Source organism: Rosa rugosa, chromosome 1, assembly GCF_958449725.1.
Source record: "Rosa rugosa chromosome 1, drRosRugo1.1, whole genome shotgun sequence".
Lineage (NCBI taxonomy): Eukaryota > Viridiplantae > Streptophyta > Magnoliopsida > Rosales > Rosaceae > Rosa > Rosa rugosa.
The window spans coordinates 7,702,507-7,727,622 of record NC_084820.1 but is presented as its reverse complement, the minus strand read 5'-3'; the positions used below and the strand labels follow the sequence as shown (position 1 = coordinate 7,727,622).

Genomic DNA, 25,116 nt, shown 5'->3' with positions numbered 1-25,116 from the left:
GTTCCTTTTTAATTTTTTTTTTCCTTTTTAAGTTCTTTTTTCTTTTTCGTTTTGCCTACTTTCTACTTCCTCAACCCACCAATCCCATTCCGATCAAACTCCACAGCCCATCTGTTTCCCAATCAGCTCAGAAATTCGCCGCTAAACCACTCCCCTCTTGTTTTCATAGCCTACTTCTCTCTCTCCCACTCAAATCCCACTTTCTCTCTCCACATCAAGCCTCAATTTGGAAACTTTTCACTGAAAATGACCATTTTTTAACTTTTCACTGAAAACTACCAGTTTTTTCAAACTTTGAGGTTTTTGGGTCTTGCTCAAAATGGTGATTTGGATTTTGGGTTTGGTTGAAATGGTGGTTTTTGATGGCCAAGTTGACAAAAACCAGAAGTGAAGAAGAAGAATAGTGATGGAAAAGAAAAATGGCCGCTGGCGTGGAGAACAAGAATTGGGGTTTCGGGTCGATCTGGATTGGTTCGCCGACGTGGCGCTACTGTTGCAGCAAAATACGATGGTCATTAAAAAGGAAAAAAAAAAAGAAAAGGAAAAAATAAAAATAAAAAAAGGAAAAAAGAAATTAAAAAGAAAAAAGAAATTAAAATGAAAAAAGGAAAAAAAGAAAAATAAAAGGAAAAAGAAAAAAAAAATTAAAAAGGAAAAAGAAACAAGAAGAAAAGAAATTAAAGGAAAAAAAGAAATTAAAATGGAAAAAGGAAAAAAATAAAAATAAAAAAAGGAAAAATGAAATTAAAAAGGAAAAAGAAAAAAGAAAAAAAAAATTAAAAAGGAAAAAGAAAAAAAGGAAAAAAATAAATTAAAAAGGAAAAAAAAATAACTGAGGGGTATATTGGACATTTCACCCAATGCAAATTCCTAATTTCCCGCGGAAATGACCTATTAGACCGAAATTGAGACCTCAAGGACTTTTCAAATTAAATTGCAATGTCAGGGACTGAAACGATGAGAGAGGCATAGTACAGGGACTAAACAGACTTTAGCCCTTGATGTTATGTATCATATATTGTATTCCATATTAGCGGTGAAATAGGGTTGAATAAACTTAGAGGACTTGAGCACAGTTAAGACCCTCTCCCAATTATTCATGTTGCTAAAGAAACAACTTACATAGAAGAGGCTTCCCCGGACTCAATTGAGAGAATAAAATTAAAAATGAGAGGTGTAGCAAGTCAAAGAATAGATATAGCCTGCATTAACATAGCGGCCCAATAACAGCAGCTCCATACCCATCCACTTTTGCGCCGGCAGCCCAGCAATGTTGCGCTCCAGACCCAGACCCAGGTTGAGAGCATCCGCTACGCCCTTTTTTTTTCATTTGTTAAAGCAAAGTACAATTAGAGGGGCCAACCTCAAAAATTTCATATACGATGCAATCAAAATTTGAGAAAATAATGTTGAGGTAAATCAGTTCTATTTTGTAGTTGAAACGATGTCTAGTAGTTTTGTAGACATCATTTCTATTTTTCAAAACCGATGTCCTGTATTTCATGGTAAATCAGTTTACTTTATAACAGCTGATTTGTACGTTGACAGTAGATAACGGTTTGGTGTTTAGATATCGATGTGCATTGGTTTTATGTACATCGATTTTTGAGTGACATTTCGATATGTTCATAATCATGAGACATCAGTCCAGTTTTAGGTACTGATTTGGAATCTCTGAATTGACATCGTTTTCTTTGACATTAGTGTTTTGTTTCCCATTTATATACATCAGTTCATATATATAAGAATGATGTGCAAATAATCATCTAGCTGCTGGAAAAAGAAATACATTTCTCATCACCCAAAAATTGGGGCTTTCCATTAATTTTCTTTCCAAATTCATGATTCAACATAATTCACAAAATAAAACCCAAAACCTACAAAGGCTAGCCTAGAAACATATTAGCAACCAACTACAAAAGTACGTTCTACACCAAACTTTGCTTCAAGCAAAAACTAGCCTTACTCAAAATCATGGAAGCCAAAAGTCTTACACCAAACTCTGTATATAATCAGCCACTTCAATGCACACCTCGTCAATATCATTTTGGCTATATGATTTGCGCGCCTTTACTGCCCACTAGAAATGTATAAAACAACATATAAGTCACAATCATTGAGTAAAATCCCACAGTTCACTCAAAGTATGATAAAGTCTTACCTCTTTCCTTAAAACATGTGTTATCAATAAGGGACCCTATAAGCAATGTAACAAAATTCTTCAACCAGGGGTGCACAGATCTCCTCATATTTTCTGGAAATATAAAGTATTTTGTCAAAATCATGTGCCAAGTGTAAAAGAGAACAAAATATAAGATGAACAATCAATACATAAGTAATTTTAACACACTGCAAACAAAGAAGGATGTAAGTTCTTACGACCTTGTGATTAATTGTTTTCTTTGTTCTTTTTTCTTTCTCAGCCTTGTGTTTATACCAAACCCAAAGTCCAATCAACATTCCTTACTTCAATGGAATAGTCAACTACACTTCAGGTGAAATCAGGTGTTGGTCATCAATGGAATAGACATCATCTTCTGCTGAGGGAAAGCTTCTGGAATTCTGGAGTTGTCTGTAAGATGGGCAGAAAGATACGAAGTTTATGAAGCAGAGAATGAAATGACAATATCATGAACCACATTCACCCCAACACCATGACTCCAGTTTAGAATAAGGGTTAAATTTTGTCTTACTTGAGCGTTTTTAATCCCATGTAAAATTCATTGTTGGCTCTCCAAAAAATATGGTAATAAATATCATATTTTAATTCCTCTTTAAGTGTTATCTTATGTTCTTACTATGCAATTCCCCACACAGTTATATTTAGTTATTTACTTTACCTAATTCACGTTTGTGTCTTTGGTCATCAAGATCCCTGGCAAATTCATGTCCATTTCAACTCATATGTTCTAAAAACAGTCATAATGCTAGTAGTTCGAGCATCTCAAACTAGTAATTTAGGTCGGCACTTCATATAAACATCACAATGTTTTTCTACGAAGATATATACTATAAAGATAAAACTTGTCATATATTACTTCTGTTATATTAGCTACAATAACTATGAGATCATTGTACAAAACTGTTGATATTTGAAAACTAACTGAGAGACAAAAATAAACAAGGAAACTGTCTCATGTAGTATTCACCTTTTACATTTTGACAATCCACAGAAAAACGTATATCCTGATGAGGAAAAGAAGGATTATCAGGTCTACAAATATCATTGCTATGTAATTGACAAGACATACTAGACATAACAAGCTAGCTGGTCCCCATTTCTTAAGTGGAAGACTTAACTAATGCCATTTTTTTTCCCGATATGAAGACAGAACCATGTGATCCTCAAATGCTCATGTCTCCCTTGTTTGTATTCATACTCAAAACAACGTACTATGATTTTCAATACATATTGGAAGATTTCCTTGCAATTTATTTATTTCTTTCTCTCTCTTTTTTACGTTTTTCTGCTGGTCATTTTCATTTCTACTATTTCCTACAGGAAGACTTATGCAGGTTTACAGTTTCCAATCTTCTTAGGCAGTAGAGGTTTCTCAATGGAAAACATAAATATTGAAATCGATCAATCAAATCATGAACTCATATGGTAAATTAAAAGAACTTAGAGCCCATGTAACACTGCAGGAATGTTCTCCCTGAGAAGCAAAACAATTGCAACAGAGGAATCATAGTGAGTACCCTACATAGTCAAAGCAAACAGAGAAGACCTACATCTCAGCAATGTATTATGCAGAGAATTCATGAGTTCCTAATTCATGCTGAAGAAGACAATGAACCCAAGACTTTGTATGTTTCAAAGGATAAAGTCCACAACTCCAAAAAAAAAGTACAGAAGCATCATAATAATACAAATCTACCATCCAATAAGATCACAATAAAACCACAAAATCACACGATCTGAACCGGATCAAAATCCAAAAATCAAAACTTTAATGCAAGACAATACCAATTGGATCCAAAAGAGGGGTCATGAATGGAATTACCTTCAGAGGGGAAAAAAAAACACTACAACCACAACTAATATAAGCAAGAAGCTATTAGCCTATTACAAAAGAAGTCCAAGGCATGAATCAAAGTGCAGTAACACATTCTTGAAGCCAAGAAAAATAGTATGCGAAAGCATTACCAGGCCTTATAAAATCGGAGAGACCAAAATCAATAACCCTCACTGAAGCATCCTCTTCTCTTGTGGCAAAAAGAAAATTCTGCCAAGCAGTCATATGAAAAGAGTTATTGGTAATAGGTTCGGACGAGAACTGAAGATGTAAAACAAACTACATGTGGAGGGGACTTTCAATACAATTCCATCCAAATACAAGAAAGTAGTGGAAAGTAGAAACTCTGAATGTAGTTGGACCTCTGGCTTTAGATCACAATGCACAACACCTTGAAGATGATAATAGGCAATAACACTTAAAATTTGCACAACAATAACTTTAGCATCTTCTTCTGTGTATCTTCTGTAAGATTCAGTGGACCTGTCAATGTCAGCTGAAGTCACAACAACTTGTTGCTCTTAGTGCAGAATAAGCAATTGGACTTGACAGTGATCTTTCAATTAGGATTCCTAGCTTATTGAGAGAAACTTACATGATTGGCCATTCCTCAATACATTAGGTTCAATAAAGAATCTGTACATGAATCAGGAATAATGTCCTATTGCTAATAGATTTAGGAAAACCTTTATGGGAAGGAGCCTAAACCAAAGCCTATATATAGGACTACTTGGTCCCTGCTCTAGCTATCAGCAATAACCATCAACTGAGAATTCATCACCTCTGCCCATTGGAGACTCTCACTAAAGGATAGCTCAGAGGAGAACCAACCAAGTGCATCAGCTCTCAAGTTCAACTTGTATTCTTCAACAATGGCTGCAACTCCAAGTAAATTTATGTATTCTTATATTGAGCACAATGATCATACATATGCATACATTCAGTTTGAGACTTATATTTGGTATCAGAGCCTTTGTGCTCAAGTAAGAATCAACTTTTGCAAAACTTATTTGACACAGAATTTTACAAAATCGGAGCCTAAGGAATTTTTCTCAAAAAAAAAAAGCGCTTTGTTTTAAAACCAAACACCAAAGGGGGAGAGAATTTAGATTATTTTGATCCAGGGCCAATACATGAACCCAGCCCATTCCTACAGCCCGAAAGCTTGCATATAAATAGAAAATAGAAGCACAAACACACTGTTGCTTCTTCAACGGTTAGCCCCAAATCTGGGTATTTCTCCAGATGCTAGAGTTGCTCGATTAAACCTTCAACAAGAGAATTCCGCCTATATTTCTCTACAGCTTGTTGAATTGTTAATCAAGGAGCTTTTGCATCTTCTATTTTGCTTTCGGATTGAATCAGTGATCAAAACTTCATATAAATTCTCAATCCCAGGTACGTGTTCCTCACATATGCTCCAATTTTGTTTTCTTGCAGAAATTTAAATTCAATTAGCCTTGTTGAGGCCCATAAATATGACTGTTTGCAGGATACTATTTGAATTAGCCTTTACTGCCCACTGTTTGCAGGATACTATTTGAACGATGTATGTGCCTTTAGGCAACATCAGTTAATCTATTAAGAATGATGCTTTATGTTACTAGGAACATCGCTTTTTGTTAGTTGAAACGATGTCTAGTAGTTTTGTAGACATCATTTCTATTTTTCAAAACCGATGTCCTGTATTTCATGGTAAATCAGTTTACTTTATAACAGCTGATTTGTACGTTGACAGTAGATAACGGTTTGGTGTTTAGATATCGATGTGCATTGGTTTTATGTACATCGATTTTTGAGTGACATTTCGATATGTTCATAATCATGAGACATCAGTCCAGTTTTAGGTACTGATTTGGAATATCTGAATTGACATCGTTTTCTTTGACATTAGTGTTTTGTTTCCCATTTATATACATCAGTTCATATATATAAGAATGATGTGCAAATAATCATCTAGCTGCTGGAAAAAGAAATACATTTCTCATCACCCAAAAATTGGGGCTTTCCATTAATTTTCTTTCCAAATTCATGATTCAACATAATTCACAAAATAAAACCCAAAACCTACAAAGGCTAGCCTAGAAACATATTAGCAACCAACTACAAAAGTACGTTCTACACCAAACTTTGCTTCAAGCAAAAACTAGCCTTACTCAAAATCATGGAAGCCAAAAGTCTTACACCAAACTCTGTATATAATCAGCCACTTCAATGCACACCTCGTCAATATCATTTTGGCTATATGATTTGCGCGCCTTTACTGCCCACTAGAAATGTATAAAACAACATATAAGTCACAATCATTGAGTAAAATCCCACAGTTCACTCAAAGTATGATAAAGTCTTACCTCTTTCCTTAAAACATGTGTTATCAATAAGGGACCCTATAAGCAATGTAACAAAATTCTTCAACCAGGGGTGCACAGATCTCCTCATATTTTCTGGAAATATAAAGTATTTTGTCAAAATCATGTGCCAAGTGTAAAAGAGAACAAAATATAAGATGAACAATCAATACATAAGTAATTTTAACACACTGCAAACAAAGAAGGATGTAAGTTCTTACGACCTTGTGATTAATTGTTTTCTTTGTTCTTTTTTCTTTCTCAGCCTTGTGTTTATACCAAACCCAAAGTCCAATCAACATTCCTTACTTCAATGGAATAGTCAACTACACTTCAGGTGAAATCAGGTGTTGGTCATCAATGGAATAGACATCATCTTCTGCTGAGGGAAAGCTTCTGGAATTCTGGAGTTGTCTGTAAGATGGGCAGAAAGATACGAAGTTTATGAAGCAGAGAATGAAATGACAATATCATGAACCACATTCACCCCAACACCATGACTCCAGTTTAGAATAAGGGTTAAATTTTGTCTTACTTGAGCGTTTTTAATCCCATGTAAAATTCATTGTTGGCTCTCCAAAAAATATGGTAATAAATATCATATTTTAATTCCTCTTTAAGTGTTATCTTATGTTCTTACTATGCAATTCCCCACACAGTTATATTTAGTTATTTACTTTACCTAATTCACGTTTGTGTCTTTGGTCATCAAGATCCCTGGCAAATTCATGTCCATTTCAACTCATATGTTCTAAAAACAGTCATAATGCTAGTAGTTCGAGCATCTCAAACTAGTAATTTAGGTCGGCACTTCATATAAACATCACAATGTTTTTCTACGAAGATATATACTATAAAGATAAAACTTGTCATATATTACTTCTGTTATATTAGCTACAATAACTATGAGATCATTGTACAAAACTGTTGATATTTGAAAACTAACTGAGAGACAAAAATAAACAAGGAAACTGTCTCATGTAGTATTCACCTTTTACATTTTGACAATCCACAGAAAAACGTATATCCTGATGAGGAAAAGAAGGATTATCAGGTCTACAAATATCATTGCTATGTAATTGACAAGACATACTAGACATAACAAGCTAGCTGGTCCCCATTTCTTAAGTGGAAGACTTAACTAATGCCATTTTTTTTCCCGATATGAAGACAGAACCATGTGATCCTCAAATGCTCATGTCTCCCTTGTTTGTATTCATACTCAAAACAACGTACTATGATTTTCAATACATATTGGAAGATTTCCTTGCAATTTATTTATTTCTTTCTCTCTCTTTTTTACGTTTTTCTGCTGGTCATTTTCATTTCTACTATTTCCTACAGGAAGACTTATGCAGGTTTACAGTTTCCAATCTTCTTAGGCAGTAGAGGTTTCTCAATGGAAAACATAAATATTGAAATCGATCAATCAAATCATGAACTCATATGGTAAATTAAAAGAACTTAGAGCCCATGTAACACTGCAGGAATGTTCTCCCTGAGAAGCAAAACAATTGCAACAGAGGAATCATAGTGAGTACCCTACATAGTCAAAGCAAACAGAGAAGACCTACATCTCAGCAATGTATTATGCAGAGAATTCATGAGTTCCTAATTCATGCTGAAGAAGACAATGAACCCAAGACTTTGTATGTTTCAAAGGATAAAGTCCACAACTCCAAAAAAAAAGTACAGAAGCATCATAATAATACAAATCTACCATCCAATAAGATCACAATAAAACCACAAAATCACACGATCTGAACCGGATCAAAATCCAAAAATCAAAACTTTAATGCAAGACAATACCAATTGGATCCAAAAGAGGGGTCATGAATGGAATTACCTTCAGAGGGGAAAAAAAAACACTACAACCACAACTAATATAAGCAAGAAGCTATTAGCCTATTACAAAAGAAGTCCAAGGCATGAATCAAAGTGCAGTAACACATTCTTGAAGCCAAGAAAAATAGTATGCGAAAGCATTACCAGGCCTTATAAAATCGGAGAGACCAAAATCAATAACCCTCACTGAAGCATCCTCTTCTCTTGTGGCAAAAAGAAAATTCTGCCAAGCAGTCATATGAAAAGAGTTATTGGTAATAGGTTCGGACGAGAACTGAAGATGTAAAACAAACTACATGTGGAGGGGACTTTCAATACAATTCCATCCAAATACAAGAAAGTAGTGGAAAGTAGAAACTCTGAATGTAGTTGGACCTCTGGCTTTAGATCACAATGCACAACACCTTGAAGATGATAATAGGCAATAACACTTAAAATTTGCACAACAATAACTTTAGCATCTTCTTCTGTGTATCTTCTGTAAGATTCAGTGGACCTGTCAATGTCAGCTGAAGTCACAACAACTTGTTGCTCTTAGTGCAGAATAAGCAATTGGACTTGACAGTGATCTTTCAATTAGGATTCCTAGCTTATTGAGAGAAACTTACATGATTGGCCATTCCTCAATACATTAGGTTCAATAAAGAATCTGTACATGAATCAGGAATAATGTCCTATTGCTAATAGATTTAGGAAAACCTTTATGGGAAGGAGCCTAAACCAAAGCCTATATATAGGACTACTTGGTCCCTGCTCTAGCTATCAGCAATAACCATCAACTGAGAATTCATCACCTCTGCCCATTGGAGACTCTCACTAAAGGATAGCTCAGAGGAGAACCAACCAAGTGCATCAGCTCTCAAGTTCAACTTGTATTCTTCAACAATGGCTGCAACTCCAAGTAAATTTATGTATTCTTATATTGAGCACAATGATCATACATATGCATACATTCAGTTTGAGACTTATATTTGGTATCAGAGCCTTTGTGCTCAAGTAAGAATCAACTTTTGCAAAACTTATTTGACACAGAATTTTACAAAATCGGAGCCTAAGGAATTTTTCTCAAAAAAAAAAAGCGCTTTGTTTTAAAACCAAACACCAAAGGGGGAGAGAATTTAGATTATTTTGATCCAGGGCCAATACATGAACCCAGCCCATTCCTACAGCCCGAAAGCTTGCATATAAATAGAAAATAGAAGCACAAACACACTGTTGCTTCTTCAACGGTTAGCCCCAAATCTGGGTATTTCTCCAGATGCTAGAGTTGCTCGATTAAACCTTCAACAAGAGAATTCCGCCTATATTTCTCTACAGCTTGTTGAATTGTTAATCAAGGAGCTTTTGCATCTTCTATTTTGCTTTCGGATTGAATCAGTGATCAAAACTTCATATAAATTCTCAATCCCAGGTACGTGTTCCTCACATATGCTCCAATTTTGTTTTCTTGCAGAAATTTAAATTCAATTAGCCTTGTTGAGGCCCATAAATATGACTGTTTGCAGGATACTATTTGAATTAGCCTTTACTGCCCACTGTTTGCAGGATACTATTTGAACGATGTATGTGCCTTTAGGCAACATCAGTTAATCTATTAAGAATGATGCTTTATGTTACTAGGAACATCGCTTTTTGTTAGTTGAAACGATGTCTAGTAGTTTTGTAGACATCATTTCTATTTTTCAAAACCGATGTCCTGTATTTCATGGTAAATCAGTTTACTTTATAACAGCTGATTTGTACGTTGACAGTAGATAACGGTTTGGTGTTTAGATATCGATGTGCATTGGTTTTATGTACATCGATTTTTGAGTGACATTTCGATATGTTCATAATCATGAGACATCAGTCCAGTTTTAGGTACTGATTTGGAATATCTGAATTGACATCGTTTTCTTTGACATTAGTGTTTTGTTTCCCATTTATATACATCAGTTCATATATATAAGAATGATGTGCAAATAATCATCTAGCTGCTGGAAAAAGAAATACATTTCTCATCACCCAAAAATTGGGGCTTTCCATTAATTTTCTTTCCAAATTCATGATTCAACATAATTCACAAAATAAAACCCAAAACCTACAAAGGCTAGCCTAGAAACATATTAGCAACCAACTACAAAAGTACGTTCTACACCAAACTTTGCTTCAAGCAAAAACTAGCCTTACTCAAAATCATGGAAGCCAAAAGTCTTACACCAAACTCTGTATATAATCAGCCACTTCAATGCACACCTCGTCAATATCATTTTGGCTATATGATTTGTGCGCCTTTACTGCCCACTAGAAATGTATAAAACAACATATAAGTCACAATCATTGAGTAAATTGAAATTGTGTTTTTGACCCACTTTCTTTTCTTTTCTTTTCTAAGGGAAATTCTACAATGTATTAACATATGACATACATACAATTATCTTAAAGTGGTAAAATGAGTCCTCAAAATAGTAACATTAGTCTTCAAAGTAGTAACATGAGTCCTTAAAGTGGTAAAATAGTTGATGTATGAGAAATTTTTTTTATTTGATTTTAGTATTTTACTATAATAACATTTTGGATGATTTTTATATAAAATAAATTTATTTTATTTAAAGGGCATATATGACAATCTAAAATTTGGTCAAACCTTTGACACTAAAATTTGGCTTCCATTTATAATAGACTATTATAGTTAGTAAAAAACGGAACGCGTATAATTCGGCAAATAAATGTACGTGTATAATACAGTTTACCTTATCTAATGATACGGTTAAATATTCGGTCAAAAAAAGGCGATAAGGCAAATTTTTAAGTTTGAATTATACGTGTATAATACGGCAAGTAATAAAAAAAGGAGTTCAAAAATATGGATATATAAAACACTAGTTTTGTAAGAAAATAACTAATAATATACTCTCAACTCTTACTTTTACTTTATATCATTTCCGAAATGTGACAAAACATGAAGAAACATGAAGAAAATGATATGGCACCCAAGTATAATGTAATTAGGCACTTGAATTACACTACGCCATATTGAATTTTATTTTAATTATACGCGTATTAACTAACTATTGCTTTAATTTTTTTTTAACTTTCAAGTATTTTTACTCCGTATAAAACATATACTCGTATAAAACGTGTTTAAAAAAATCAAACCCAATAATACGTGAAAAAAACCTAGTCTACAATTTCAATACGCCGTATCAAATATTTTTTTAATTATACACATACTGAAATTTTTTACGCGTTTTAACTAACTATGATAATAGTAGTATAATTATGATATGGGCCGGCAAGCCATAAAGCCTCAAAACACGCCGACAGTAGGACAGGATAAGATGAAGTTTCCGTCAAATTCGTTATTTCTTTTATTGTAGCTAGGTAGGGTATGAGTCTCTTCTCCAAAAAAAAAAGGTAGGGTATGAGTCCCTCTCTGGCATGCAGAGCATCAATAAACCCTATCCAAGCTAGGTAGACCCAGTTTTTTACACTTTTACATTTTTACGTAATCGATAAAATAATTTTCACGAGTACCATGTGCATAAAAACAACAAATGGAGGTCACTTCACTCACCCTGACCCTGGTGTATAATTTATATACAATATTGAAATATATCACATTATCACACGTGCAAGACTTTTAGAGGGTTACAAATTATAATCAATGATCGATGATTGCATGGGTCAATAAACAAATGAAGAACTAGAAGAGTGAGAATAGATTACTTAAGACTTGAAATCTGTATAAGATATCATAAAATTGCCATACAATTTTTTGAAGTATATATTTACAGTTTTCCATTAGCTATAAGATGCATGCCATACAATATTTGAGAGTATATTTACAGTTTTCCATTAGCTATAAGAAATGTTCAATATTCTCAACATATGGTACTAGCAAGTAGTAGTACTATAAAGTCGTTCTAATGTAAAACATGTATCATCATAAATTAATTATGCTAAACTAAGTAATCCTACGTTACGTAGTAGCAGCAGGCCCACATATTGAGCTATAAATATACCTTCAAAAACTTCAAGTCGCCTCACCATCTACATTCCACATTACTAAAATGGAGCTGGTTTTCACTTGGCCTGTTCTAACCTTAGTCTGTCTAGCAACTTTAGCCCTTCTCTCTAAACTTTTCTTTCCCCAAAGCCGAAAACTGAAATCTCCACCGGGTCCTAAACCATGGCCTATTATCGGCAACCTAAATCTCATAGGTCCAATCCCTCACCAAAGCCTTCACAAACTATCCCAAATTTATGGACCAATAATGCAGCTCAAGTTCGGATCCCGGCCAGTTGTCATTGCTTCCTCTGCAGAAATGGCAAAGCAATTTCTGAAAACACATGATCATGTCTTTGCTTCCAGACCCCAAACTGCAGCTGGCAAGTACCTCACTTACAACTACCTTGATGTCACTTGGGCGCCTTACGGTGACTATTGGCGCCAAGGCCGCAAGATTTTCATCACTGAGCTCTTCAGCTCGAAAAGACTAGAGTCTTTCGAGTACATTCGAGTTGAGGAGATTCGTGCTTTCCTCTCGCGCCTCTGTGCCTTGTCAGGGAAGCCGGTTATGCTTAAAGAGCATATCTCGCGCCTAACGCTGAGCACGGTGAGTAGGATTGTGTTGGGAAAGGAGTACTTCAGCCAAACTGATATTCAGACCTCGGTTGTGACACTCAAAGGGTTTCAGGACATGTTAGACGAGTTGGTGTCGCTGAGTGGGGTTTTGAATATAGGGGACTGGATACCCTGGCTGAAGTTTTTGGACTTGCAGAGGTACGAGAAGCAAATGAAGGACTTGAAGAAAAAACTGGACAGGTTTCATGATTATATTCTGGATGAACACAAGGCAAAGATGGGAGGAGTGGAGGATTTTGTGCCGAAGGACATGGTGGACTTATTGTTGAAGCTGGTTGATAATCCGGATCTTGAAGTTAAGCTCACACTAGATGGTGTCAAGGGATTCACCCAGGTACCTTACATGTGTATATATCTGTGTTTATGTGTGCGTGTGCCCTACAGTATGGAGGTAGACTTTTAGCAGAAGCACGTACATCATATAATACATTTATATATACTTGATTTTTTTTTGAATTACTTGTTTTCATCTATGATTCTTGTGGTAAAAGATGCATCCTATATACAGCACATTAAATAGTTGATTTTGTTAATCGAAAAAACAGGATTTAGTAGCCGGAGGAACGGATACATCTGCAACGAATTTGGAGTGGGCAATGTCTGAACTCATAAAACAACCACACCTCATTAGAAAGGCAACCGAAGAGCTTGACAGAGTAATTGGGAGAGGGAGATGGGTGGAAGAAAAAGACTTGGAACACCTCCCCTACATAGATGCAATCATGAAAGAGACAATGAGGAAGCACCCTGTTGTTTCAATGCTTGCACCACATCTAGCCCTTGAAGATTGCAACGTGGAAGGTTACCATATTCGTAAAGGGACTAGAGTGTTCGTAAATACATGGAGCATAGGGAGAGACCCTTTATTATGGGAAGCACCAGAGGAGTTTAATCCAGACAGGTTTTTATTGGGAAATAAGGGGATTGATGTGAAGGGACAAAGTTTTGAGCTGCTTCCATTTGGTTCAGGAAGGAGGATGTGCCCTGGTTATGGCCTAGGACTCAAAATGATTCGGTGTAGCTTGGCTAACATGTTGCATGGGTTCAACTGGAAATTACCTGACAATATGAAGCTAGAAGATTTAAGCATGGAGGAAGTTTCTGGGCTGTCTACACCTCGGAAGGTCCCACTTGTTGCAGTTGTGGTGCCTAGGCTCCCTATCCATCTTTATTAGTAATTACTTCTATGTTTATGTGAATGTGATGAAGATGTTCTTGTGAAAATTTTATGATTGGAGCAAATGAATAATTGTCATGACCATTATAATGATTACTAGAGTTACTGAATTTGAATAGTCATAGTGTTTATGTCCATAGTAATTGCCATATTTGTGGTGTTGTCTAGAGTCCACCTATATTAAGGCTATGTTACTCTCAAAGAGAAAAATTATCAAAGTTGTGTAATATAAATTAGTAAGATCTTATTTTAAAAGTCTCCTCCATATCTCTCTCTAGAAGCTCAATACATGCCTTAGCCCAATATCCCAATCTCTCATATTATGCATAGAGCATACATCTCTCTATCCAAAATTACTTTTCTTATTTTAGGCTCCGATTCTAACAGTATAAAAGTTAACAAATTAAGCAAAATTTAAGAGAAAGATCAATGTCGTTATGTCAAATTGTCAACAAGTAAAGAAACAAATTAAAGGTAATGAAACCTATCAAAGAAGCTTATTAAGAACTTAGCCTTGAATTAAGGCTTCCAATGTCGATTAATCAAGCTCTTCAACTCCTTTGACAACAGCCGTTGGACTTGCCAAGAATAGTGGTCTGATGGTGGTTCCCACGTCAAAAGCCTCAGAAAAGAAATAACTTTTTTTTTTTTTTTGAAAGGAAGAAATAACTTAAATAAAGTGGGATTTTGTTGGCATTGTGGTGGGTGAGTGGGTCCCACAAGTTTGGAGTCCAAATGGATTTGAGTCTTTCCTTGGACCAAATCTGATCCAAAATTTGAGTCTGTAGGAGAAACAGATCCAATTCTTTCCGACCTACTGCAACACAAATCCACTACTTTTAGACCCAAATTGGATTTTGGACCCAAAAATAGGTCCCCAGTGCAGATGCTTTAACAAAAGTTGTTCGAACTTTCTCTTTCTTTCTTTCTTCCGCTGTCGTCATGTACGGATAGCTTCCTTCAGGCATGAACAAACGGACCATGATTTTTTCAGAGGCAGGTTCATATAACTCTTTACCCCCACCGTTGTTTGTATGAGGATTGGACTCAAAGATATTTTGGAGTTTCCATTCCTTAGCCATGTAGTTTTCGAATTGATCACCTAGAGAACTTTTAAAAAAATCGAGCTGAATCAGTCGATACCATGAGGATAATACCAGTTCTTTTTCAGTTTTCACAAACAGTTGAGGATTCTTTAGGGCAACGAAGAGTCTTGAAGGATCTCACATCTAGTTCTATGTTAACCCCTTCACCTTCAGTTTCTTTAAAATCATCGCCCTGAGTGTGTTTTGAAATTGTGAATATGTAGAGGTTGAATCATGTACTTTATTCCAAAACTTGTCGAGGCTTCCTGTCTCGAAGATCAATGCCAATGCTGCATTCGCGGCCCTGTGAACTAGTTTATCACATGCTGCTCTAACAAGTCCATGAAGTAGGATATTTCCTACTTTCCAGTAATTTGGTTCACTCTCCATCCTTCCATTCTCATAAGAAGAAACGACCAAGAATATAATGCAGCAACTAAATCCTATGCCTAATGCTTTTTTCCGTTCACGACATCATCATAGCCTGATTCAGATTTTGGAATTCTAAAGTCACAAATAACCATGGCAGCTTGTGTCTCCTCTGCGTAATTGCACCAGATCGTGAAAGTACCAATAGCCAAACAATCCAACATCTTTCTTGTGTGTAGCCCAGCCTTATTCAGACAACGAGAAATTATTACATGGTCTTGGACCATAGTACACGTGGTGGTCCGGAGTGGGGATTCGTAGTGATTTCTGATTGGTCTCTTAAATTAATTTTTCTTTTCTTTTTTCACCCCTGCATGGTTCCCACCACATTCGAGTGATATTATTGGTTGGGATCACCACATGGTAGTGTCACGTGATACTCCAGAACCACAAAATAATTCCTCATAGAGAATATTTGGTGGAAATTCTTCTCCGTAAACTTCGGACATCTTATCCTGACAATCAACGACAATTGAGAGCAAGCCGATGACTTTCAATGCATTGCATCTCTGTGGCAGAACCCTTCTTCACACCATGTAGCTAGGCATCTGTAAAGAAGATCGAGTAACAACAATCCGCCTTTTCTAAATATTTTTTATTGTATTAGTGACTGCGGTGGCTAGTGCCTTCTCTCGCTTTGGTCCTCTTTTGACATACAACTCGTCTAATAAGGAAGGAGAAGCTTTTGCGGGTTCAGATGGATCTTCGTATGCCCGTACAACACGCGCACCAGTGGTAGCAAAAGTAGCACCAGCCTTAAGTAGTCTTTTGTTCACTTCAGGTCCAATGAAACGGCGCTTTATGGACCTGGGTACGTTTTTACCCTCGAGCATTCCATAAAGCTTGTCAGTGCCGACCTCGTCAATCTCGCGGATGATAGCAGCGATAGGATCAACTTTTTTTCTTGGGTGAGTGACTTTTTATCCGGGTTTCCTCTTGAAACTTGAAGACCGGCCAAGAAACCATTCTCCCCGCGCAGCTTGAAGGGCGGGAAGCAGAACGGCTGGCTCTCATCATGCTCATGTTCAGGGACGTAGCCAGGATTCGAAAATAGGTTAGGCTAAATTTTTTGGGCGAAGCCCAAATTTTTTTTTTTTGATGTCTCTATAGCCAAACCTGTATAATATCAATGAATCTCATCAACCTATTCAACCCATTCCCAATTATCAACAATTCAACATCAACCCATTACCCATTCCCAATTATCAACTCACCCTAAACACCATACATCACGAATTCACGATTCAAACATCATCAGCTTGGTTTTGGGTATACGATGTTTACCTGAGAATCTGAGCATCAGGGATTGAAGATTTGAAGCCTTCAAGAGCTCAACTGCTCAGGCGGATTGAAACTCTGAAAGGGGAGGTGGCTCGGTGGCCTGAAACTCTGAGATTGGAGGTGGCTCCCGGCTCCGTGGCTCGCAGCGATTGGAGGTGGCTCTGTGACTCGCAGCGATTGGAGGTGGCTCCGTGGCTCGGTGGCTGGAGCCTGGAAGCTGGAAGTCTGGAAGAGTGGAAGGCGGAACCGATCTGAAGCTCTGAACGGGGAGACGGGTTTGGTGTTTGAGAATTGAGAGTCGGGACGGACTGACGCAGCAATCTACAACTCTTCGAAGCATTAGTATTTTTTTTTTTTTTTGGCTATACCCATACTTGACACATTTTGGGCCAAATTCTCCCTTGGGCTACAGCCCAAGTAGCCCTTTGAGTGGCTACGTCCCTGCTCATGTTGAATGAAGGACTTGTTGTGGTAATCTGTGGCTGCTAGTCCTGAGAATTCAAAGGAAGTTAGTTTGATCGGGTGCCGCTGCGAATTGGTTTTGATTTTGGGATGGAAAAGTTGGTACTGTAGGGTGGATTTACATAGGGAATTTGTACTTTCGTTTCTCTCTAATTCCTTTTGTGGAACGGTCTAATGAATACTCCAATTCTTATTGGTTCCCGATTCAAATTTGCTTACTATTTGATTTCCTATTTCAAGTATCGGTTTTAATGAACTCTTTGGTCCCCTTTAGTCAACTTTCTGTTTTTAAATTTTTCTTCTGATAAGGGCTGAAGAAAACCAACTTAAACTAGCTTAACAGGTAAAAATTAAACGAAATCGATCAGAAAATGTAAGTTCTCTCTGTTTAAACGAAAAAGAGAACCCTACAAGGCTGCAAAGGTAAAAAAAAGAGTGTATGTCTGGTCGCAAACTGTATTCAACCAGTGAGTGTTTCCTTCAATTATTTTTATGCATGTGTTTCATGCGTACAAATTAGGTCTTGATGTCGATAATGCATCACTTTGGCCCATTCGTCAATTATGATTCAGACCTAGCGCTAGAGCCACCCGTGATCAAAGAAAGAGCTCGATCCGGATGCAGAATCGAATGATTAATTGCAAAGCTTGGTCCTCATGATAATTTAGTTTTGAAGATTGCAGTGTGGATCGAATCAAGGACTTAAACTGTACACTTTGATCATTGATAATGTGGCACCAATTCTAATGTGTACTACTATATTGAAAGGTGTTACTTCAAAATTTTACATTGCACTTGATGTATTGATATTTCATGTTACATAATATCACCTTAACCATTGATGTCATCTTAAAACGCTAATTTTTAACATGTTGCCTAGGCCATAATTAATAATTTATAATATTAAATACAAATTTGTTAATGTGAATAAGAATAATAAGAAGTTTAAAACTAAACTAACTACAATCCATTCCACAAAAAAAAACAAAAAAAAAAAAAACAAAAAATTTTTTAAGAGCATCATTTCTACTCAAAACTGTGGACTATACATGATTTTTGACCAAAATCTCATATTCTTATTTTCTCCCCAAATTTTTTCTACCCTCAAATAATTATTTTTAAATATTTCTTGAACTGATAAAACTCAAAAATCATGATGAAAATAATTTTTATAATTTTTCAAATTTAAAAGTTAATAAATTCATAAAAATAAATTATTCGAGGTTTCAATGTTTGATAAAAAAAAAAAAGTTTTAGTGTTCCGTAATTTGAAAAATGTTCCAAAAGTAATGCTCTTAGAGTCTGAGCTTATAGTATAATACTTTTTTTTTCCCACAACATTGGATAAAGTTTCAAAGTTAAATTTTTGCTTCTCAGAGATAATACAGCTTGCACTAACTATATAGCGGATGATTTTCATATTGCAACTCAATATCCGAAAATGCTCAACTTCATCCATAAAATAATAAATGTAATTTATTGAGTGTATATACAAATTTATTATTAGTAACATCATTCATATGTCTTGCCTTATTTATCTCGTGTGTGGAGGAGGTCATTAAATTCGATATGATCATACACCCACACATATAAAACACATTCCAATTGGGTATGAAGATTTAATTTGGGTATTATGAAGATTAGTTTAATGTGAAAACACAAGAATGTGAAGTGTGATTAGTGCAAAGAAAATAAGAAATGAAGAGCGGCATACACCGGCCGGCACATATGATATATGGAAATGGAAAACGACGTGCCGTCATTTAGCTAATGACATACTCTCACACAAGCTAGGACTTTACCAACCCCATCTTGCTCTTTTTAGGGGTCAACTCCTTTAGGTTTCAAACCATGACAAGAATAACACCACCACCGTTGAGATACTCAAATGGATTATTGCATAGGAATCCAACCTCATTCCCCTAAATATCTGAGATTGAGTTTGGCTTAGGCTTAAGCTATAGCACACAATTTAAGGCCATGCAGGCCCGGATGGAAGGAGAATAAGGCACGTTTGGTTTGAGGTATCTCTTTGACCAAATTCATATAAAATTATTCAAGGCATACCAAAGACCTAATGAAATCTTGAATTATTGAGAGGCTCTCACTAGCCCTACAATTAGATTTTTATCACTTTTATTTTATTTTCTCACAATGAGAAAATCATTCATGTTACAATGACAGAATGACAAGGCATCGAGCAGGTTTTTTAATTGAGCATGTAGGAGTTTTGCGTAAAAGATGTCTTGTGTTCGACCGTCATGAATATTGATGGTGAGACGCACTAAAACCCATGCAGGATATAAATGTCATGTGTAGCTTCTGTGGAGATGCCACCCTCTCTCATTTGAAGTTTTTTATTTCACAATAAAAAAATATTGGAAAAATAACACATTAAACATTAACTTTTTTTTTTTTTTTTGAGAATGACATTAAACATTAACTTAATTATTAAAATTCAATAAACCTACACATTGCATGGGGTCAACGTCTTTGGCTAGCTATTGGGATTGTACTAAGTAAGTTTTATACATCCACTTGGTTAATTTGGTCTTTGGATATAGATACATGAAACCAGATCATGCCTCCAATCTTGATTCAGAAAGCCACCCTGTCACCCTGTGTTTGTTATTTTCAGAAAGTGTGGATTTGATGACGGTGGATTCCTCTATTTCTGTTAAGAAAATGACAAAAGCCTTATACATGTCACCATGAAATGGAAGTATCTCTCCGCGTTATACAAACACTGCTTAGCTGTGTTTGACAGTGTTGAAAACAATGCTTTGATTCAGCAAGCCTAAGGAAAGTGATTTCCCACTTTTTGAATTGAGGTGTTTGATTTGTTCAAAGTTGTGTTTGCTAGTGATTCTGGTTTTTATCCTTGGAAAGGAATGATTTTTTGGTTCATATACAGAAAAGTAGTGTTTCGTTTTCAACGAATATTGAAAATGATAAGTCTGTAACCATTATACATATAGATGTTAATAAAACATTTTTCAAGAACTAAACATGAAACTTTGAGCCTTCGTATACTACTTGAATGAGAAAACAAAAGGGTTTCTCAATTTAAGAAAAGAATTAATTAAGTGAAGAAAAAATGGACATGGTTGGCCAAAAGAATCAAAGAAAACATTTATGTCCTCTCACAAGAATTTGTTACACTAAGCAACTTTGAAAATTTTCTATGTACAGTGTGAATGGCTTGCTTTACATTGTTGTACTAGTACTCTACGCTTCCTTGACTCCATGGTGCAAAGGAGAGTTCAAATCAAGACTTCTGTGACGTTGGCGCACCAAATTTTCCGAGTAACAGTTAGGAGACTTTGGAGGAGTCCTTTGATGATGCCTATGGCCATGGTGGAGCTGCTGGTTTTGGTGATGGTGGCCGCACTTCTTCTTTGATTCCCTCTGTGCATTGCCTTCCTTCACATCCTTAATTGAATTATCGGATTTATCAGTAGGAACTGTGTACACAAAGGGTCCAATGGGAATGTCATCAAAATCCTTGAGGGGCTCTAATGTCTTCACCACATCACACATTTTCGGTCTTTGTTTAGGCCGGTGGCTCAGGCATTGGTAAGCCAATGCAGCAGCCTTTCTGGCCCCCATTTCAGAGTATTGTCCTTCTAGTCTCGGATCCATTATTCGGCTGAGTTTTCGGGGTTCATTCAGCATTGGCCTTGCCCATTCTACTAAGTTCTGCTCTCTATGAGGACGGCTCTTCTCCACCGATCTCCTTCCTGTTAGTAGCTCCAAAAGTACCACTCCGAAGCTATACACATCACTCATCGCCGTCAAGTGACCTAAAAACAATTGAAATCATCAAGCAAATTAGTCTAAGAGCTTATAGCCTAAATTACCAATATGTGAACAGGGTTGAACTGAATGGTGTGAGAATTAGTACCCGTCATAATGTATTCAGGAGCAGCATAGCCTTGTGTTCCCATGACTCTTGTCGAAACATGTGTGTCATCTCCTTCTGGACCATCTTTTGCTAGACCAAAATCTGAGAGCTTGGGAGTATAGTCCTGGAAATCAAAAATGAGAAATACTTAAGCATTTAGAATTAACAAAAGGAATAATACCATGTTATAGATGCTAAGCAGAGCAATACTTACAGAATCTAACAAGATGTTCGAAGCTTTGAAATCTCGGTATATAACTGGTTTCTCTGCTTCATGTAGGAAAGCAAGACCCTTTGCAGCTCCAAGAGCAATCTTCATTCTGGTTGACCATGGCAGTGATACTGAATACCCTGTAGACCAGATTTTAGACATTAAAGTTAGTAATTGAGATTTTGAAAGCTTCTAAAAATGAAAATCTGTACGTAGAGGAAAAAAAAACTCAGAAAGCATACTTCTGAATAGCTGATTCTCTAAGCTGCCTCTTGGCATATATTCATACACCAATAGCCTATGTTCATCTTCACAGCAATACCCTATGAGCTTCACAAGGTGTGCATGCCTCAATTGCCCAAGAAAGATAACCTCAGTCTGCAAACCAGAATCAAGAATATGATTAAAACAGAGGATTCAAGAAAACCCCAAGTAATTATTTCTCAGTAGTGCAAATTAAAAAAAAAAACTCACCAACCACTCTCTATGCCCCTGTGTTCCATCCAAGTCCAAGAGCTTAACAGCCACAGGCTGAGCAGCCAAACCAGGTCTAAGCTTGTCATCGATGAACCCTTTGTGGACGGGCCCAAACCCGCCCTCTCCAAGAAAGTTGCTGGATGAGAAGCTCTGTGTGATCACCTTCAGCTCCCCAAGTGTGAAAATATGAAGATTGGAGCCTGCAAGAGATATAGAGAGATCTTCTGAAAGTGTAGTCGAGCTGGGATTGCTCAAATCCGAAAGCGAAAGCCTCTGGAATGAAGTCTGCTTTGCTATCACCTTTGCTTTGTTCTTGGGAGCTTGGAACTCAGACTTGTAGCAACTTGGGACTATAGACCAACATGTGATTTTCTTGACTGTCATTGTTCTTGATGATCAAAATGCCTTCAAACCTGTCTGTGCTGGTTTTTCTAAGATTGAATGGATTATCCAGAAGTTCAACAATGTTTGAAGAAGGGAGAATTGGGTTAGGAAATGACAAGGGAGAGATGGTGGAAATGAGCAATGGTAGGGAAGACTTTTAAAGGAGAAGACAAGGCCTAATATTCAAAATCACCAACTGCCCTCCAAACCAGACAATAGAGAAAGAGGTCTGCAACTTCTTTCTATCAACCCCTCTTGATTTGTTTTTGTAACATTCTATGCATCACCTTCTAATATATTTATAGATTTCAGATATAGATGTCAGGCTATATCATATCATAAAAAGGGGTAATGAGTCCTTAGTCCACATAGTTGGTTTTAACCTAAAATTACATGGCTGCCCTCCTTGACCTTGACTTCTAATTAGCATAAGGGTGATTAAAATTAATAACTAAGCAGCAATAATCAAGAAGTTATTATAGTTTTTAAATCACTGATTTGCTTTCTGTCGTCATTGGGTTAGATCATGGAAAGCATTAGAACGTACTTAGCAGCCTATAGGGGATATTGACAAAAGTGGCTGAAGAAGAACTTAATGCTCCCAATAGAACAAAGAAATCCAGCTATGATATTGAAAAGTTTGCAAAGAGTGTTTGAGAAAACCAGCTGTTTCACACCGAGGTATGAAATGGGTGGAGGTTTCCTAGTAGTTTAGAGTTTAGACTTGTGGTTAATTAGCAAAAAAGGGTTGGTCCAGTTGCAATAAACTTCAGGTTCTAGAATATTGGTTGATCAATATAATGCATTATCCCCAAAATGCAATCATCAACCCTCAAATACAATGCGTCATCTTAAGCATCACACTATGTTTAGATCATAACCCTTTAGTTTAAATGTTGAGATAAATGTTTAATAGAGTTTTCTCTCTGGGGTGCACACCTGCGGATTTAAGTTTGATAGAGTCCGCTCAACATCTATTAAAGCATGTTTTGCCATGCTCTTTGAGGGGCAAAGATATCATTGCATTGGAGCTGAAAAAGTGATCAGTGAAGTACACAGACATGTTATGATAAGATGTTCGATGAATTGTTTTAATATTAGGATAAGAAAACTAGGAAGAAACATGAAGTTTTTAGCTTCTTTCTCTCACTACCTCAAAAATCAAAATTCATAAAGATTCGATGTGGCTGAGTAAATTGTTATTTAAGAGGGTATGGAGAATCGAACGTTCTCCATAAGTGATTGTCAAAGTTTTAAGTACCGAATTATTAGATTATCTTTTTAGATCACTTCGATATTACTCATATAGATTGTTTTAAATTGAATTTTTTTTCTTAAATAAGTTCTTTTTTATTTAGAAAAATGTGGGTCCCCTTGTATGGCGGTTAAGGTGTCACTAGTTGCATTATGCTAATGAAATGTTTAATCTTGTTTTTAACAAGTGTTTCAAAGAGATGTCATAAAAAAAAAAAAAAAGTGTTTCAAAGAGATTAATAGGAATCTTGCAGACGAATTGAACTAGTAGGAAGAGTCAATGTCTCAGACTCTCTGAAAGAAGCTTCGGCAGCTTAACTAGATGTGGGGATTAAGTAAAAGGATATATTTTATTGATTCATCCATGTAAGATGTCACAAAATCCCAGGGGCAGTTCTTGGTGGGGAATAGAACATTGTTTTACTCGTCACTTCATGAAAGTCAATGGGCATTATCGTCATTTCTGATCATAAACAACGACTGTTTCATTGCCTAATAGCAAACTACCCTGCGATATTCAAATGAGTCGATATGACGTGGTACTTAAAGGTGGTTTTAATTAGTAAAAAAGTAAATCTTTATTGACTTGGCGTTGGTAAGAAGTGGAAAATGAACCAGCACGAGCAAAATATGTGAGTTTAGAATATAAAGTGAGATGAAAAATTACGTGTTGAACTGAAAATATAATAAAATGAAAAAGATGTTTTTTCCTACTTTGTACAATATAATCTTGAATGATATAGGTGTACAGTTTGGATTTAGCAACTAGGAGCCAATACAATTAGAATCCACAGTGGCTAGTGGATTGATCGAAGTTAGGGAAGACTAATTAACACGATTATGATGAGGAAACCCTTTTTTTATGTGCCCTAACAAAGCCAAAACCAAAGCCAGTGAAATAATTAATAAAGTTAGCTCATGATGAATTAGTAGGGATTTGAGAAAAGCTTAATCTATTGTATCCATCATCCTTGGAGACTCTCTGCCCTACAACAAGTTAAATTTTTCTGAACTTCTTAAATTTTTTCTATTTTTAGAGAAAATGACCAGTATTTTATTGGTTATTATCAATATTACAGGATAATTAGATGCATAGATAGACCTAAAAATATGTAATACTTGCATTTGAGATGACCAAATAATCCTGAAACAAAATTTAATCTTACAAAACGATCTCAAACTCACTTGCTGAATAAAGCTCGCTAGAGTTATCAAAACTTGTGACAAGCTCATGGCCTAACAATAACCAAAAACTGGGACCGTTGTCCAATCCAGTATGGATATGGATTCTTATTTAGATTTAGAGTACACCTGAATTCGACTTGAGTCCCAAATTAATTTCCGAAACTTACCCGAAAGCCGAATTCAAATCTCAAACTCGTGCCCCAAACTGAGCGCCCTAGCTAGTCGAAGATGACATGTCAGGAACTCAGGGTCATCGATCATGCTACCCGCCAAACTAACAAATCCGGCACGGAGGTCACAGCATGCACAACCCTAGCCGTCGAAATCATTATATTCGCAATCCTAGTTTAAGCCTTATTTTAAATTACGAATAATGTGTGCCAATAATGTTCTTCACTTCTTCTCATTCGCATTCATGCATCTATATCCAA

The 25,116-nt window shown here is 36.1% G+C and overlaps 2 protein-coding genes and 2 long non-coding RNA genes across 4 annotated transcripts; 1 reads left to right on the top strand and 3 right to left on the bottom strand.

Annotated features, from left to right (window-relative positions):
- Window positions 1-1,798: 1,798 nt before the first annotated feature.
- On the bottom strand, window positions 1,799-3,227 carry LOC133736110 (uncharacterized). The gene is made up of 3 exons (XR_009859423.1): window positions 3,150-3,227; window positions 2,162-2,572; window positions 1,799-2,080 (listed from the first exon to the last, which is right to left on the bottom strand). It is a non-coding gene; the product is annotated as an uncharacterized LOC133736110 (long non-coding RNA).
- A 2,777-nt stretch (window positions 3,228-6,004) lies between these two features.
- LOC133736092 (uncharacterized) lies at window positions 6,005-7,433 on the bottom strand. Its single transcript, XR_009859409.1, has 3 exons — window positions 7,356-7,433; window positions 6,368-6,778; window positions 6,005-6,286 (listed from the first exon to the last, which is right to left on the bottom strand). It is a non-coding gene; the product is annotated as an uncharacterized LOC133736092 (long non-coding RNA).
- Window positions 7,434-12,224: 4,791 nt separating this feature from the next.
- LOC133727124 (trimethyltridecatetraene synthase-like) lies at window positions 12,225-14,273 on the top strand. Its single transcript, XM_062154747.1, has 2 exons — window positions 12,225-13,170; window positions 13,382-14,273. The coding sequence occupies exons 1-2, from the start codon at window positions 12,262-12,264 to the stop codon at window positions 14,009-14,011; spliced, it is 1,539 nt and encodes a 512-aa protein (XP_062010731.1). The 5' UTR covers window positions 12,225-12,261; the 3' UTR covers window positions 14,012-14,273.
- A 6,117-nt stretch (window positions 14,274-20,390) lies between these two features.
- On the bottom strand, window positions 20,391-22,528 carry LOC133714141 (serine/threonine-protein kinase RIPK). Its single transcript, XM_062140215.1, has 5 exons — window positions 21,860-22,528; window positions 21,628-21,763; window positions 21,389-21,525; window positions 21,175-21,298; window positions 20,391-21,073 (listed from the first exon to the last, which is right to left on the bottom strand). The coding sequence occupies exons 1-5, from the start codon at window positions 22,244-22,246 to the stop codon at window positions 20,499-20,501; spliced, it is 1,359 nt and encodes a 452-aa protein (XP_061996199.1). The 5' UTR covers window positions 22,247-22,528; the 3' UTR covers window positions 20,391-20,498.
- Window positions 22,529-25,116: the final 2,588 nt, after the last annotated feature.

Bases quoted from the DNA above. Each gene is read 5' to 3' on its own strand.
- LOC133727124 (XM_062154747.1), top strand. From the start codon at position 12,262: ATGGAGCTGGTTTTCACTTGGCCTGTTCTAACCTTAGTCTGTCTAGCA. The intron at 13,171-13,381 runs GTACCTTACATG...TCGAAAAAACAG, and splicing joins GTGTCAAGGGATTCACCCAG to GATTTAGTAGCCGGAGGAAC.
- LOC133714141 (XM_062140215.1), bottom strand. From the start codon at position 22,246: ATGACAGTCAAGAAAATCACATGTTGGTCTATAGTCCCAAGTTGCTAC. The intron at 21,526-21,627 runs GTATGCTTTCTG...TCTGGTCTACAG, and splicing joins AGAGAATCAGCTATTCAGAA to GGTATTCAGTATCACTGCCA. The intron at 21,299-21,388 runs GTAAGTATTGCT...TTTGATTTCCAG, and splicing joins CGAACATCTTGTTAGATTCT to GACTATACTCCCAAGCTCTC.